We start from the raw sequence: 18,552 nt of genomic DNA, 5'->3' as shown, positions 1-18,552 counted from the left end.
GCCCTGATGATGACCTTGTTCATCTTCCATCGCCTTATGGACGGGGAAATAACCAAATCTAAATTAAAGCGGAAAGCTGGGAATCTGCTTCCACAATATTATAACCTGCCTCTTTCCCTTTGCTGACCCGGGCTGGCTGCTGTACCTCTGGAGCATTCACTTATCTTTATTTCTGATCCCCAAAAGTAGCACCGTTTCCCCTTTTTTTTAAAAACCCAACAAAAACAGTCCAGATGATTGTTTATATGCAGAAATCCGGGGAGGGCTCTTTAGAGAAGTAAATCACTGTGATAAAGTCCAAATAAAAGTCCCAAACCAGAACTAGCTGCATCTAGCCATTAGGAGTTCAAACTGTGCAGAATAACAGCAGTTGAATGCCTTTAATGCAACTGCTGAGAGGCGAGGCAGGGTTTGAATGGGTGCCAAAGGCTGGTCCGGGTGCGCTGTGGCTTTAAGAAAACGACTCAAACCCCTTGAAAACTGATCTTGCTTCTGTGTGTGTGTGTGTTTAAAGGATTTACATTCAGCCACAACAAAATCACACAAATTCTGCAACCCACGCGCTCCTGGGTGGACGGGATGTTATTTGCGGTTAGTGAAGTTATTTATTGTTTTAAGATGCAGGCTGGCTGCAGAGAATAGTGAAGAAAAGGAGGCAGAGAGGTTGTACAAGTTGGTGAGGGTTTAATCGATTCTCCCCCCTCCCCTTCCCTCCTCACTCGACAAGACTTCTGAGGACTCTGCACTCCTGGATTGGGACTGTGCTGGAATGAGGTGGCTCTTCCCAACCCTGCTCCTGACCCTGCTCCCGGGGGGAGGCTGGGGCTGTCAGCTATCCCACGACTGGAGGCCACAGAGTGAGCCGTGCCGAGCCGAGCTGGCCGAAAGCATCATCTATGCCAAGGTGCTGGCTGTGCACAAGGACACCTACAGCGTGTACAACTACCTGCCCTGGCAATATGACACCGACCTCTTCTACTCGGCGGAGGTGGAGCTGCTGTGTGACCAGGCCTGGGGCAGTATGCTGGCGATGCCAGCCGGAGCCAGGTTTAACCTGACTGGACTGGGGTATTTCCTCTGCCACTCTTACACAGTCATGGAAAACAACACCTACTATTTCTTCGTCAGGTAAGATTGGGCAATGTGGGTTGTAGGGGGTGCGAGGGGGGGTCTGGGCGGTTAGTCGTTCATCATAAAGTGCATCTCACTCCCTCGCACACCGGAGTTTATTTCTTAGTCCAACGTTGATCCCAGTTGCAGACAGCTGCACCAACCCGTTCCCCTTACATTCAGACATGTTCGGAAGTGCTCTTCAAGCAGTCCTGCATGACGAAACAAGCTACGACCCCCTCAGATTGATGGGCATCTTTTGGACATATCTGATTATACCCTAACTGTGGGTAACAAATCTGACTGGACACTAACTGTGGGCAACAAATCTGACTGGACACTAACTGTGGGCAACAAATCTGACTAGATACTAACTGTGGGCAACAAAGCTGAATGGACACTAACTGTGGGCAACAAATCTGACTAGATACTAACTGTGGGCAACAAAGCTGAATGGACATTAACTGTGGGCAACAAATCTGACTAGATACTAAATGTGGGCAACAAAGCTGAATGGACACTAACTGTGGGGTGACATCTGATTATACCCTAACTGTGGGTAACAGATCTGACTGTACCCCAACTGTGGGTAATATATCTGACTGTATTCTAACTGTGGGGTGACACATTTGATTGTACCCTAACTGTGGGTAACAGATTTGATTGTACCCTAACTGTGGGTAACAGATCTGACTGTACCCCAACTGTGGGTTAACAGATCTGACTGTACCCCACTGTGGGTAACAGATCTGACTGTACCCCTACTGTGGGTAACATATATAACTGAAACCTAACTGTGGGGTGATAGATCTGACTGTACCCCAACTGTGAGTAACATATTTGACTGTAACCCCACTCTGGGTAACATATCTGACTGCAGCCCCACTCTGGGTAACAGATATAACTGTACCTAACTGTGGAGTGACAGATCAAACTGTACCACCATTGTGGGTAACAGATCTGACTATACCCCCACTGTGGGTAATAGATCTGACTGTACCCCCACTGTGGGTAACAGATATAACTGAAACCTAACTGTGGAGTGACAGATCGGACTGTACCCCAACTGTGGATAATAGATCTGACTGTACCCCACTGGTAGATAATAGATCTGACTGTACCCCCACTGTGGGTAAAAGATATAACTGAAATCTAACTGTGGGGTGACAGATCTGACTGTACCCCAACTGTGTGTAACAGATCTGATTGTACCCCCACTGTGGATAATAGATATGACTGCATCCCCACTGTGGGTAACAGATATAAGTGAAACGTAACTGTGGGGTGACAGATCTAACTGTACCCCTACTGTGGGTAACAGGTCTGACTGTACTCTAATTGTGGGTAATAAATCTGACTGTATCCCCACTGTGGATAACAGATATAACTGAAACCTAACTGTGGGGTGACAGATCTGACTGTACCCCAACTGTGGGGTGACAGATCTGACTGTACCCAAACTGTGGATAATAGATCTGACTGTACCCCCACTGTGGATAATATATATGACTGTACCCCCACTGTGGGTAACAGATATAACTGAAACTTAACTTGGGGTGACAGATCTGACTGTACACCAACTGTGGGTAACATATCTGACTGTACCCCCACTGTGGATAATATGTATGACTGTACCCCCACTGTGGGTAACAGATATAACTGAAACTTAACTTGGGGTGACAGATCTGACTGTACACCAACTGTGGGTAACATATCTGACTGTACCCCCACTGTGGGTAACAGGTATAACTGGAACCTAACTGTGGGGTGACAGGTCTGACTGTACCTAAACTGGGGGTGACAGATCTGACTGTACTCCAACTATGGTGTAACAGATCTGACTGTACTCCAACTGTGGGTAACAGATCTGACTGTACCGCAACTGTGGGTAACAGATCTGACTGTACCCCCATTGTAGGTAACATATCTGACTGTACCCCCATTATAGGTAACATATCTGACTGTACCCCCACTTTGGGTAACATATATAACTGAAACCTAACTGTGGGGTGATAGATCTGACTGTACCCCAACTGTGAGTAACATATTTGACTGTACCCCCACTGTGGGTAACATATCTGACAGAAGCCCCACTCTGGGTAACAGATATAACTGTACCTAACTGTGGGGTGATAGATGTGACTGTACCACCATTGTGGGTAACAGATCTGACTATACCCCCACTGTGGGTAATAGATCTGACTGTACCCCCACTGTGGGTAACAGATATAACTGAAACCTAACTGTGGAGTGACAGATCGGACTGTACCCCAACTGTGGGTAACATATCTGACTGTACCCCCACTGTGGGTAGCAGATCTGTCTGTACCCCCACTGTGGTTAACAGATCTGACTGTACTCTAACTGTGGATATCAGATCTGATAGTACTCTAACTGTGCGGTGACAGATCTGACTGTATCCTAACTGTGGGGTGACAGATCTGATTGTACCCTAACCATGGGTAACATATCTGACAGTACCCCCACTGTGGTTAACAGATCTAACTGTATCTCCACCATGGGTAACATATCTGACTATACCGCATCTGACTATAGTCCAAAGATGTGCAGGTTAGGTGGATTGGCCATGATAAATTGCCCTTAGTGTCCAAAATTGCCCTTAGTGTTGGGTGGGGTTACTGGGTTATGGGGATAGGGTGGAGGTGTTAACCTTGGGTAGGGTGCTCTTTTCAGGAGCCGGTGCAGACTCGATGGATCGAATGGCCTCCTTCTGCACTGTATATTCTATGTAATCTATGTGTGTAACAGATATAACTGTACCCTAACAGTGGGGGTGAAAGTTCTGACTGCACCCGAACTGTGGATAATAGATCTGACTGTACCCCACTGGTGGATAATAGATCTGACTGTACCCCCACTGTGGGTAAAAGATATAACTGAAATCTAACTGTGGGGTGACAGATCTGACTGTACCCCAACTGTGGGTAACAGATCTGATTGTACCCCCACTGTGGATAATAGATATGACTGCATCCCCACTGTGGGTAACAGATATAAGCGAAACGTAACTGTGGCGGTGACAGATCTGACTGTACCCCTACTCTGGGTAACAGGTCTGACTGTACTCTAATTGTGGGTAATAAATCTGACTGTACCCCCACTGTGGATAACATATATAACTGAAACCTAACTGTGGGGTGACAGATATGACTGTACCCCAACTGTGGGGTGACAGATCTGACTGTACCCAAACTGTGGATAATAGATCTGACTGTACCCCCACTGTGGATAATATATATGACTGTATCCCCACTGTGGGTAATAGATATAACTGAAGCTTAACTTGGGGTGACAGATCTGACTGTACACCGTGGGTAACATATCTGACTGTACCCCCACTGTGGGTAACAGGTATAACTGGAACCTAACTGTGGGGTGACAGGTCTGACTGTACCTAAACTGGGGGTGACAGATTTGACTGTACTCCAACTATGGTGTAACAGATCTGACTGTACTCCAACTGTGGGTAACAGATCTGACTGTACCCCAACTGTGGGTAACAGATTTGACTGTACCCCAACTGTGGGTAACAGATCTAACTGTACCCCCATTGTAGGTAACATATCTGACTGTACCCCCATTGTAGGTAACATATCTGACTGTACCCCCACTGTGGGTAACAGATATAACTGAAACCTAACTGTGGGTATCAGATCTGACAGTACTCTAAACTGTGGGGTGGTATCAGATCTGACAGTACTCTAAACTGTGGGGTGACAGATCTGATTGTACCCTAACTGTGGGATGTCAGATCTGATTGTACCCTAACTGTGGGTAACAAATCTGATTGTTCTCCCACTGTGGGTAACAGATCTGACTGTACCCCCACTGCGGGTAACATATCTGACTGTACCCTAACTCTAGGTAACAGATCTGACTATACCCCAACTGTGGGTAACAGATCTGACTGTACCATAAATGTAGGGTAACATATTTGGCTGTACCTTAAATGTGGGGTAACAGATCTGGCAGCACATGCGAGGGTTATACCGACTGTCTTCTTGAGTCGGGACACTTAATCCAGCGCTAGAGACAGCAATCTAAGTTCGAACGATCTGTCTTCCGCCTTTTTTCTGCGATAGTGATGAACCGTCATAACTATTTCTGCGTTAGATTATCAAATATTTATGACAGAAATTAGGTCCATTTTGGGATGGGGGAGTTTCATGCGGTGGTTATAACCTCAGCTGTTTGGAGATAGAGGATGTTCCTGTTCTTTAATGATGGTGAAAATTCTTATTTACATCTGATGGCGCGTTGCTGCATTTTGTAAAGGTGGAAATGTATGGATGGGAAATACCAGAGATTGAAATGGTTCGGGTGATAATTAATGTAGGCATTTCTGGTCAGCGGGTGAAGACAGAGGTTTGCTCCCTCCGTCACATTTTCTGTGCAACAAAATTCTAGTCATGGGAGAGACATTTCTTTCCAATGGAAAAGGAATGCCCCTTTGCCATTGGTTGTGGGTGGGGATGCTGCCAGTTATCCGATTAGAATGGAAATGCTTCCGTCTGTCTGACAAAGACACTTTTGGTCCATCAAACCCAGATGTTTTCTTTCCTGATGAAGATGTTTCTGTTCATCGGACCAAGATGGTTATATGTGATGCAGATGTTTCTCTGCATCAGAAGCAGGCGCTTCTGTTGTTCTGCTGGGGATGTTTATATCTGGTGGAAATGTTTCTATTGATCAGGCACAGATGCTTCTGCCCATCAGATGCAACAGGTTATGTCTATCCAATGCAGATGTTTCTATCCGGTACAGATGTTTCTGTCAATGAGGTGGATACTTTTCTGACATTTTTGACCATCTGATGTAGCTATTTCTCCCTCTTCAATGAAGAGGTTTCACTCCATCTCATCGAGACGCTTTTTGAAGTTTCTCTGCATCTGATTGTAATAAGGATGTTTTGGAAGCCTTTTGTTTTTAAGCAGGCCCAAATACAATTGCTAATAAAACAAGCACTAGATTTTGTCAGATTAGGCTCCAGAATGAATTAAGCAGTGATTGAATTTCTGACAAGTCAAACTATTATTTAGAAATTTTTTTGAAAAATAACCATGCAAGTTGATATTTTCCAATTGTGAACCTTTTCCATGACAAATGTATCTGAACCTAATGATAGGTGTGGCAGATTACAGGAGCGAGTTTACAAAAACAGTTATCAAAAGGCTTTTTGATGGTTTTCCTTCCTCTGGTTTTCAAACAACTGGAGAATTGAAATGGAAAGTTCAAAGTGGCCTCTGAAGTTTGCAATCTTTCGCCTGAAAATTAAATCGTTCTTGGTCTTTGAATGAAAAAGCTTTGATATAATTTAAGGCCAATTCGGGATTACAAGTGAGAGTACAGTCGGAATGGTTTGAATATGCTCCTACCTGGTATTGGTCTCCCTATTATCCACAGGCATGTACATCCTGATATGGGGTCAGTGATGCTAAGAGGCTGGCACATTTGTTAATTAACACCCAAGCTTTTCTTCAAAAATAAGTATTCCTTCATTGGATGTAGGTGTCGTTGGCAAAAGCCGGAATTACTAATCGCCTTTGAGAGTATGGTAATGGGTTGCCTGCTTGAACCACTGATGTCAGTGTGGTGAGGGTACTGTCACAGTACTGTTATGTAGGACATTCATGATTTTGACTCTGTGATGATGAAACAGCATTAGATTCCAATCATAGTGCAAAGGGAGGCCATTTGGTCCATCGAGTCTGCACCGGCCTTTGGAAAGAGCACCCTACCTAAGCCCATCCCCCCTAAACCACACCTGAGCCTTTTTGGACGCTAAGGGCAATTTATCATGGCCAATCCACCTAACCTTTTTTTTTTTCTTTTTTTTATAAATTTAGATTAGCCAATTATTTTTTCCAATTAAGGGGCAATTTAGCGTGGCCAATCCACCTACTCTGCACATTTTTGGATTGTGGGGGCGAAACCCACGCAGACACGGGGAGAATGTGCAAACTCCACACGGACAGTGACCCAGAGCCGGGATCGAACATGGGACTTCAGCGCCGTGAGGCGGTTGTGCTAACCACTAGGCCACCGAGCTGCCCTCAATCCACCTAACCTGCACATCTTTGGACTGTGGGAGGAAACCGGAGCATCCGGAGGAAACCCATACAGGCACGGGAGAACATGCAGACTCCGCACAAACAGTGACCCAAGACGGGAATTGAACCTGGGGCCTTGGAGCTGTGAAGCCATGGTGCCAACCACTGTGCTGCAGTGCTCCAATCAGGATGGTGTGTGACTTGGAGGGGAACTTGCAGGTCTTAACTTGCACGGGATGGTTTAGCTCACTGAGCTAAATCGCTGGCTTATCAAGCAGCCCAGCAGCACGGTTCAATTCCCGTACCAGCCTCCCCGGACAGGCGCCGGAATCATGGCCAATCCACCTAACCTGCACGTCTTTGGACTGTGGGAGGAAACTGGAGCACCTGGAGAAAACCCACAAAGACACGGGGAGAACGTGCAGACTCTGAACAGAGAGTGACCCAGCGGCGAATCGAACCTGGGCAACCCTGGTGCTGTGAAGCCACCGTGCTATCCACTTGTGCTACCGTGCTGCCCAAAAGCCTGAATGGAGATCTTCAGTCTTGCTGTAGGCAGGCATGGACTGCTTCATTATCTGACAAAATGCAAACAGCACTGAATACTCAATAAACAGCGAATATTCCAATTGTGACTTTATGATGGAGGGATAAGTCATTGATGAAACAGCTGAAGATTGTTGAGCCAAAACACTGTCCTCAGGAACTGCAGAGGCAATGTGCTGTACTCCTAACGAACAAGGCACTTATCTTTCCAGCTGCCAGCTGGCATGAGTCCTCTATGCAGTTATTATCATTTTAATAACACTCTTTAAAATTCAGTTTAATTGTCAAGTGAACAAACAAAATATCTGAGAAATTAAAGATCCCCCGAGAGGATTTGGCTTGTTTTAAAGGGGCAAAATACAGTAAAGTATGTTTGTTTAGGGATTTCAATGAAACATGAATTTAGCAGAATGCCACATTTCATATATGGACAGATGTCAACAATGTTGTATTGTTTTAGTTAGCAAAATGCAAAAAAGGTTCTAAACTTACTTTCAGTCCAAACTGTCAACCAGCTATCAAAAGATTTCACCATAAAAACTAAAGAGACATAAATTAAATCAGATGAAAGTGTATCAAGACATGTTATCTCAACTCTGGCCAGGTTTAGTTCACCGTGTAAGGAAAGCAAAACTGTCATATAGGCAGCCATTTTAAAATTAGTCTTCCAGGTTCGATTTCCTTTTACAAATCATTTCAGAGTACTAATGCCTACATACAACCCACCTGGGAAACCAGGAAAAGTTCAACACCTGTTTTTCAACTCAAAAGTAGCTCGAGTGTAACCCTAGAATTTACTCTAGCACCTGCATTTTGCTAGACTTACCCTTGCGTGGTTAGTTTCTGTGTTCAAATGCAGAAGATGAAATACAGGAGGAACGATAGAATGTGTTAAAATAAATAAAGAAGAAAGTCAACAAGAGAAAAAGATAAAATTATTTAACAAAAAATATCATACAATGAAAAGCTGTAGGAATGAGCTTCCACACTTGTAATTTGTCATTTTCAATGGCAGATAGGCTGTTTGACAGTAATGAAGACATAGCACATCGTTGCAAAAGGGACTTGGATTGAAATGCATAAGCCTTAACTTTCTGTAGTAAGCTTAGTCCATATCTGTTACACAATATATTTGAATGGGGAGTCAGGTGAAGAGATACCTTTAACACAGAGCAGCTCACTTTGGAACCGTAGGGCTTCTGAAGATGTACCTCAAGTGCTTGGACCTCTCAGGTGGCTCACTACAATACATTCCCGATATGGTTTCCTGCATCATCGCAGTGTATTGCACCTTCACCATCTGGCTATGCAAAGAGGTGATCCCTTCCCAGAGGGTGAACCGAAGGAGGATGAGAGCTCATTGGAGGAAATCCAAACGCACGTGAAGCATACAAAAGGCTATGGACCAAGTGCTGGAAAATGGGATTAAAAGATAGGTGCTTGATGGTCAGTGCAGACAAAATGGCCAAAGGACCTCATTCTGTGTGCTGTAAAATTCAATGAGTCTATGACAGCAACTTGGGGATTTTTGCATTTAACAGTCCATCTGCATTTACCTGAAGTTTCTGTCTGGCTTGCGTGTAAATAATAGTCCACCCTATTATCTTCACTGTTACAGTAAATTTTGACCTAATATTGAAAGTGCAGTGGGATACCAGCTTCTCAAAAAATGTACAACAGAGATTTTGGAACATCTGCAGAGAATTGTGTTTCATATCATGCAGAGAAGTTGTTCTGAATATGCAGTGGTGTTCTTCTGCTAAACCTGATTGTTAACTTGTTTTAAAACCATGGATATGTTCTTCAGCATAACATGGAGGCTCCCCTCTCTCCCTCTCCCAGTAGTTTCTCCTCCTTGAGTTCGAATTTATGATGTTCTCCCTGCATTATGTTGAATTCTCCTCCTTTCCCCTCTCGTTCATGACAGCCACCTTCACCTTTCTGACAGTAAGTTGCTGACTAACCACAAGAAAAGCATATTTATCATACTTTTCGAGAGCAGAAGTCATTTACAGAAGGAACACTGAATGTAAAGCATAAAGTAGAACCAAAACCATGATGTGATGAAAGAGATGGTTGAAAGGAAAAGATTTTGTCCAGGCTTCAGCTGGTGGTGCAAGAGCAAAATAAATCTCTAAGAGTAGTAGATGTTAATGGGATATTGGAATACGGAATCGCAGAGTTTTTAAAAAAAAAAATTTTAAATTGGGTTTTTGAACATAGAATATTTACAGTTAGATACACAGATTAAAATATATATATATATATATATATAGAAAAGAAAAAAAAATTGGTAGGATATTGTGCACTAGCTCAAAAACAGCAACTCTGTACAGTTAGCAATATTATGTTCAGCAAATAAGCAGGCACCTGTTTGTGGGGTGAGTGGGGCGGGGGGGGGGGGGGGACTGGGAAGTTACATATACATTTGGGTGCCAAAGAAACAATTACATTAGGTATGTCTAATACAGAGAGGGCAATATGAGAATAGATCTGATGTTGGTGTTGTTACTTGCTTCTCCCAGACGGTTTCCGCTGCCGTTGCCGTCGCGCGTTCACCTCCGCTTCGGCCGTTTGTTCTGTCTTCCACCCTTATTTTCCTTGCTTTCTGTTCCTGTATTTGCCAAGTTGTTGCTTCCCATACTCTCCTTCCGGCTATCATTCCCTCGCCTCCCCTTCCCTCTCTGGTTCCCCTCTATTGTTCCCTGTCTCCTCCCTCTTCCCCCCCCCCCCCCTTCTGCTCCCCTTCCCCCTTCTCCTGTGGTTCGCCTTTCTTTTCTCTTAGGTTTAGCTGTTTCCCCCGCCCCAGGTCTATCCCTCCCTCTCAAGCCTTGGCTACCTTCCCCTGAGTCTTGGCTACTTGTCTATTCTTCCTCTTGTTCGTTGGCCACAAACAGGTCTCGGAACAATTGGCTGAATGGCTCCCAAATTCTGTGGAAGCCGTCGTCTGACCCTCGGATGGCGAATTTGATTTTCTGCATTTGGAGAGATTCCGAGAGGTCGGACAGCCAGTCTGCAGCTTTGGGTGGTGCTGCTGACCGCCAGCCAAACAGGATTCTACGGCGGGCAATCAGGGAGGCAAAGGCAAGGGCGTCCACCCTCTTCCCCAGGAATACATCTGGCTGGTCTGATACCCCGAAGACCGCCACTTTCGGGCATGGCTCCACCCTCACCCCCACCACTTTGGACATTGCCTCGAAGAAGGCTGTCCAGTACCCAACAAGTCTGGGGCAAGACCAGAACATGTGGACGTAGTTGGCCGGGCCTCCTTGGCACCATTCACATCTATCCTCCACCTCTGTGAAGAACCTACTCATATGGGTTCTTATTAAGTGGGCTCTATGTATCCCTTTTTGTTGCATCAGGCTGAGCCTTGCGCACGTGGAGGTTGTGTTGACCCTATGCAGTGCTTCGCTCCAGAGTCCCCACCCTATTTCAATCCCCAGGTCTTCCTCCCATTTCTTTCTTGTTGCGTCCAGTATGGTGTTGGCCCTTTCTACCAGTTGTTCATACATGTCGTTACAGTTCCCTTTATCTAGGATGCTTGCGTCCAGTAACTCTTCAAGTAATGGGAATCGCAGAGTTAGGGTGAGCCAGGGCACGGGGAGATTTAAAGATGAATGATATGTTGGTCAGGGAATTAATGGAGATTATTAATGACATGGGTATGGAAAGACGGGTAGAATTTCAACATTGGGTACATTTGGTGATCCAGGCAGAATTTGCAGCCAAAACTGCATGAGTTTTGAGAAAGGTGCTGTCTCCTCAAGTGCATGTACTCCATAAGAACTACCATGAACCAGTAGAACCCAGCAGTGCTTTGGAAAGTATTCTAACAGTTATGTGAGTCAGCAACTACAACAGCACTCCATCTTCTGTCTACCTGCCTGTCTGTCCCTCTCACTTCTACAAAAATGACTGAGTTTTAACTTAGATACCCGCATGACAACCCCCTCCCCACCCCCTCTCTCTTTCCTCAGGGATGGGAACAGTTTATTATAGAATACTGCTCCACAATTAATATGCAAGCGAGCATTGGAAAATCAGACCAGTAGCATAGGGTTACAGATTAATGCTAGTTTGCCAGGTTGACATGGCTGTACAAGATTAACTCAACTCAGAAACTAGACGGGAAATGCTAACGTTTTATTTACTGTATAGTTTGGCGTGCTATTTCCAGTCTTGAATGTTTTTACAACTATAAAAAGGTTACCATCAGTGGGAAAATTACTTAATAATGCCATACAAGACTAGAGTCCCTAAATCCTTTTTTCACAACACTATCAGATCACAACAATATCAAACTTCTATCAATGAATCAGCCAAGAACCTCTCAATGAGCTTGTAACCAGGCAGTGCTAATTGTTCTCACATAATGCTTCTAAGTGGAATGTTAATTAATAAGAACAATCATGCCACATGATTACTTGTATCTTCAAAAGATAATTGCAAGGCTCATATCACAATTCCAATACAGCAACACCACAGGGAGACAAGCTGATAGTGTATGAGATCACTTTGGAGAGCATAATGTGAGTTTGAGACAAATTATTTGGAATACGCAGCATCGTTATGTGAAAATTTGAGTCATTATTTCCATATGCTCTAAAAAGCCATCTTTTCTGGTTGTTTCTAAAAATCATCGTCCCGTTACACACCAGCCCACCCCCCCCAAAAAAAAACACGATATCAACGCACTAAAATTGCATTCCCACTCATCGACAAACTATGTTCTGATGCTTTTATAGTGATAATGTAATTCCTGTTTATCTGAACAAGGCGCCCAAGTTTTAGAATTAGCTGTCTCCATGTTTCAATAAAACCTCTTAACAGATTTAGTCAAATTTTGCTTCATAACATATGGTAACATATCATCAATCATGCAGTGAGAACACTGGGTAGAGTGCAAAGCATTAATCAATGAGGCCACCCACAAATACCATCAATCACACAGCAAACCTGCTGGATAGCCATAAAGCACCAGCAACATTACATTACTGAATAATCATACATTATTTCTGACTCCATTGATTAGTTGATGGTTAAAGCTTTCTTTAGCCTGATCCAAAAATTATATTTAAAGGAATATTTTGGGATTAAGTCTCCACAATACATCACAGTTTTCAAGTCCTCGATGACAGTTGTACGATATATATTTGTTCCCTATTAATATTACGAGAGAGCAAAGAAGTGCAGCGCCTGTATGAATCAAGACGTCCCAGAAACTGTGTGGTAGATTTTGGCAGGCAAGAGGGTTGGATAAGAGGACACAGTTAAAGAGCCTCAGCAAAGACTGCTCTGTAGCTGCAGTTGGGTTCCTGACCAGCCTCAGCTCCCGACAATTCAGCAGGAACCAACATCTGAAAATTCCATCTAGTATCTTGCAGTAATCTGTGTTTACAAGATCGGGATCATTTGCAAATGGCCTGTTATCTGCGAACTGGATGGTTTTACACATTTCTCAAATGGCCACAAATTTAATGTAGACCAGAATGTTAAATCATCTCAAATATTTACTTAGAATTTAATGGAATTAGAAAGCACAATGGAATTAAAAAACACAAAACACCGTACCAAACATTATCAAAAAGGATTAAGGATAGGGTTGTTTAAGTGCCAAGATGCTGTTTCACAGAAAAGGACCTGATTTAACTAACGGTGGTCTGCATAGGCATTGAAGAAAACCTGGATGCCTCCAGGACCTTATTTTCCCATATTGCAGCTGCACAAATCATAATCTAGTAAAGAGGGGGATCACCTCCAAGCCATTGGGCTATCTGATTTAGGCTCACATTAACAATCCCTATCCGAATGCTGCAACAACCAGCGACTGTTAACAAACTGTTAATCTTACACTGTTAATTAGTGCATACATTTGGAAAGGGTGGGTCTCTCCCCTCACTATAATATTTATCCCAATGCTCTCTTGAAATGAGAACATCATTGTCCTCCAATTTGCCACTTTTGAAGAGAGAAAGATGTTACATTGATTTAGCATGTTTCAAATTTTCTGGTCAGCTTGAAATGTTTCGGAACTAATTAATTTACTTTTGTAACATAATTCTGATTGTAACGCAGATAAACACAGCAGACAATAGTCATTGGGTAAGATCACAGAAATAGCGAGCGATAGAATGACCAAATAATCGTATTCTGATGAGAAAAGAATGTTGCCCAGGATATCAGAATACTCTACCCTTCTTTAAACAGTGTCACAAAACATTTACAACCAGCTAAACAAGTAGATAGGAGGCTGGATTCTCCAGTTCTCAGCGCTGTGTTTTTCGGCAGCACGTCATTCCCTGGCAACCGGATTCTCTCTTCCCGCCACTGGTTAATGGGGTTTCTCATTGAAGCCCCTCCATGGTGCCAGGAAACCCATGGGCGGGGGTCCACTGCTGACAGGAATAGTGAATCGCAACAGCAGGAGAATTCCGGCCAGGGTCTCAGTTTATCATCTCATCTGAGAGATGGCGTTTCTGACACCATAGCACTCATTCAGTACTGCACTGGAACCTCTTCCTGGAACTGGGGATTGAACCCATGACCTTCTGACTACAAAAATCATCTGGATCATGCCTCGGTGACATGATCCAGATCGCGCTGGATATAGCGAGTCGGCTGACTTGTGATCCGTCTGGCGCAGAACCCGATTTGGGGTTCTCTGGGCATTCTCCGGTTGCGCCTTGCTCCGCGCCAGATGCAAAGCGGTGGCTGAATCACACCCTACATCCTCCCTGTGCATCAAGAGCTGATCCAAACTCACACATTGATAGGTCATTGCCAAACCACTCTTAGAATATTTTGCGTGCCATACTTTAGAAACAGTGTCATGGCGATGAAAATTGTGCAGAAGAGATCAATTAAGTTTATAAACCTGGCATTGAAAGTTCTTATTACTTTTGAAAACTTAAATATTTTCATTTTCTATATCAGATTTCCAACATCTGCAGCATTTTGCTTTTGCATTAATATTACCGTGCTCAATTCTAAATAAGCATTGAACATTTTCTGGCCCTCAGTAAGTAGAAGCAGCAACTGTCCAACCTCTTTAGAAAACCTGACAAGTGTTCTTACCCACTCTGTTTCTTCCTCTTCCTAAGAAAACATCCTGAAAGCAATCTCTGTTCTTCTTCCTGCCCTGTTACTCTTCTTAGAAACTAAGCCTATTGGTTTGTGCAAATGATGGTTTTATTACATGGCAGTCTAGATTTGCATGGTGCTTTGAGAATCATGTTCCACAACCCCATTTGTTTCTAACTGAATCATTATTTTATGGTGCCAAAGAAGTCAAATTCTATTTTCTGTAAATGCAAAAATAAGCAGAGTCCATTACAGTATTGTGATTCAGCCAAAGTCCTGCACATGTTGGGGAGAATCTAAATTGAAATATGTATCTGTAAGGTTCTCATTATCACGGATGCACCATCAGCCACTGGAATACTACAATGTTTAACAAACAGCAAGGGGTATCATGCAGTAGGTACCATGTCAATTTCTTGCATAGCCTTATGAAACTTTATTCTATTTCAGGCTGGATGAGAATTATAACATTGTGCCACACGGAATCAATTTCCAGGATCCAATTTTTCCAGACACTACCGAAAACAAGCGGATGTTTGCAAGTCTCTTCCAGTTCTCTAACTGTACCAGTGGCACCCATCATCACACCTACACGCCGGAATGGGAACTGCAAGAGGATAACCGGGTAGGGCTATATTGAATAAGTAAAAGTCTAGGTTTAAAAATTAGAAAATGCTAAAGGTCTAACAGGATGGGGTTCTGCTTGCGCTCCTGTGCTAAAATGGTGTTGGAGCTTAGGGTGGAAGGCATCTTGGGTCTGAAAGAGGTGTTTGGCCTATTACATAGGTAAACCGGAGCTTAATGCCTTTTCAGACCTCTGTGCAAAATTGGGCTGCAAATTACCTCATCTTGCCTCATGTGTGCAGTGGTCAGTTTCTCCAGCTGCCCAGATCTGTCCTTAAAGTGACCACTGGAACTGTCACCAAAAAGATAAGTCCAGCATCATTTTACTTGAATCACCAGCTGTCAGCTCGCTCTCTCTTAAAGGGGGGAGAGCAGCCAATGGCCCTCGGGGCTATGGAGACTTTGATTTCACCAACTCTACTGTGGAGCAGAATTTTTTTCTCCACCCCCACCCCTCTCCATCCTCCTGGACCGCAATTTGGATGTGTCCCAATTCCTAGGCTCTTATGGCAGGCCACATTTTTCAAACCGCAACGGCAAAATGTCTGTGAAACACAAAGCCACGACTGGCCCGTAACAGTTAGCTGTTACTGAGCACGGGATTCAATGTTAAAAGATCGATAAAAGTTATAAAAGGTACCAATGAACAGCGAGTAAGCAGCAGAGAGCAAAACAACTGAATCCTGGATATTTGTAAAGCAAAATCCTACCCTTCAGCAGGTGTAAAAGAACCAAATTATTTATTTCCACAACTTTTGCGAATGGAAGTGACACGCAAGGCAGAGAAAAAGAGAAGTAAAAAATCTACATAGCTGGGAATTGAAGGCTTGAGGAGGAATTATCAAGCTTAGCCTTTGCTGCAAGTTTTGTAAAGTTTGGGAAACTGGCAGTGAGTGGGAATTAAAAGTCGATATTAATACAGCAGGGTAGCATGGTGGTTAGCATAAATGCTTCACAGCTCCAGGGTCCCAGGTTCGATTCCCGGCTGGGTCACTGTCTGTGTGGAGTCTGCACGTCCTCCCCCTGTCTGCGTGGGTTTCCTCCGGGTGCTCCGGTTTCCTCCCACAGTCCAAAGATGTGCGGGTTAGGTGGATTGGCCATGCTAAATTGCCCGTAGTGTCCTAATAAAAGTACGGTTAAGGGGGAGGTTGTTGGGTTACGGGTATAGGGTGGATGCGTGGGTTTGAGTAGGGTGATCATGGCTCGGCACAACATTGAGGGCCGAAGGGCCTGTTCTGTGCTGTACTGTTCTATGTTCTATGTTCTAATACTATTTGTACTGTCACAATCCAGTCAAGGCTGGAGTAAATCTGTTGTGTTAAAGTGAGGGGTGAACTGCTGTCAACCTTAAGGTGCAATAGAGACTCAATAAATGTGAAAACCCGCATAAGAAATCTACCAGTGCCATTGTTGTGTATAACTTACTTCTTGGGGCTGGTTTAGCTCACTGGGCTAAATCGCTGGCTTTTAAAGCAGGCCAGCAGCACGGTTCGATTCCCGTACCAGCCTCACCAGACAGGCGCCGGATTGTGGCGACTAGGGGCTTTTCACAGTAATTTCATTGAAGCCTACTCGTGACAATAAGCGATTTTCATTTCATTTGTAATTTAGTGACAAGCTTCTGGTATTAATACACCTTAAGAATCCATGGTGCTTTTTCTTTAACCCTTTCATCTATAAATTGCTCCCTTTACCACACTCAACATATGCATATCTTCTATGAATGTGGTCTTCTGTTTAATCCAACCTTTGAGCTTGGTGAGTGGCTCCAGTGGTTAATACAACTTCACTGTATTTTTTAAAAATACCTATTAACTAGGCTGAGGTGGTTATGAGGAGCATAAGGGCCTACCTTTACAGTGTTATTCAACAGAGGCCTTAAGCACTTTTAATCAAAAACAAAGTTTATCCTACTAATTTATTCAACATTTTAATAAACACACATAGTAAGCATTTTTATCAACTACAAACCTAAATACCCCACGCATCTGCAGTACTCTATATTTAACTCTTAATAAATTTCCCTTTATAAGCTGTTCCAATTTAATAACAACATCCCATAAACTAGAAAACCCATTTACCAAAACAGTAGGTTTGAATTCCTTCCAGAAAACAGTTATCACATTTAAGTTATCCAGTCATCTGGAGACAGCTTTTAAACTGAAGGTAGAGAGAAGCACTTCAAGATATTTGTCTGAATACAGCAGCCAAATGTAAAAATGAAAGCAAAAAAACTCAGAGCCACACTACAGTTCCCAGCTCAAAAACTAAAGTGAAACGCAGAGCCACAGCCCAGCTCCGCCCACACAATGACATCACTGAAGCCATGTGATAAGACAAAACATTTCTTAAAGGGACACTCCCATGGCGAAGGACAATTATCTCCCCAGTGTTTGGCTCTTTTCTCCAATCTGTAACCCAGTGCCCTGACATCTTAAATACAGGCACACTAACCAAGGTGGCTAAATGACTCAGCCTAAACAAAAAGTTCCCTGACTGGAGCTGAAACACCCAAAGTCACTCCACATTGCTGAAGAACATAAATAAACCAATGATGTGGCACCAGGAGCTCTGACTTAACGCATTTACAAATCAAAGGGCAAAAAACAAATTTGAAAAGCATGTTCCAGTGTAGCATGGTCTTTCGTTTGGAAAATAACAATTGCAGTGTTGTTTGCTCAATAAAGAATCTATCTTAAATTCTGACTGGCTGTCTCTGTACAAGTGTTTTCCATTTTCAGTTTTTCTAGCTATCAATTTCAGTTGATGTATTTAATTTACACTCGGCGTAATGTTGGGGGGTTGGGATATTTGCAATTTGCACCAGTGATCTTACTCTGTTGTAGGAGTGGAAATGTGGGGAGGGGGCACATCTACAATGGAAGAATTTCAAAATAAATTTCTAAGACACCTTCCCACAGCCAGAAGAACTGTTGTTTTTTTTTCACCTACCGCCCTGTTTCGCAATATGAACAGCAGGAAATGGGACACAAACTGAACAAGAAATGTAATTGCTGGCTTACCTCTTGATATTCGCCTGCCCCAATTTTCCGGTGGACCTCGACCAAATTGGTCAAGCAGCTGCCAGAAACAGGCAGGGTCCTACTAAATACATTTC

At 43.5% G+C, this 18,552-nt stretch overlaps 1 protein-coding gene across 1 annotated transcript in view; it reads left to right on the top strand.

Annotated features, from left to right (window-relative positions):
* Positions 1-374: 374 nt before the first annotated feature.
* The window catches only part of ccdc3b (coiled-coil domain containing 3b), a 31,034-nt gene continuing 12,856 nt past the window's right edge, over positions 375-18,552 (top strand). Inside the window, exons 1-2 of the mRNA XM_038812514.1 lie at positions 375-1,128; positions 15,261-15,435. Coding sequence (XP_038668442.1) covers positions 770-1,128; positions 15,261-15,435 — 534 coding nt within the window. The 5' untranslated portion in view covers positions 375-769. The remainder of the gene's footprint in view (positions 1,129-15,260; positions 15,436-18,552) is intronic.

Source organism: Scyliorhinus canicula, chromosome 11 (genome assembly GCF_902713615.1).
Source record: "Scyliorhinus canicula chromosome 11, sScyCan1.1, whole genome shotgun sequence".
Lineage (NCBI taxonomy): Eukaryota > Metazoa > Chordata > Chondrichthyes > Carcharhiniformes > Scyliorhinidae > Scyliorhinus > Scyliorhinus canicula.
The sequence above is the reverse complement of the archived record's forward strand: the minus strand, read 5'-3'. Positions and strand labels throughout refer to the sequence as shown.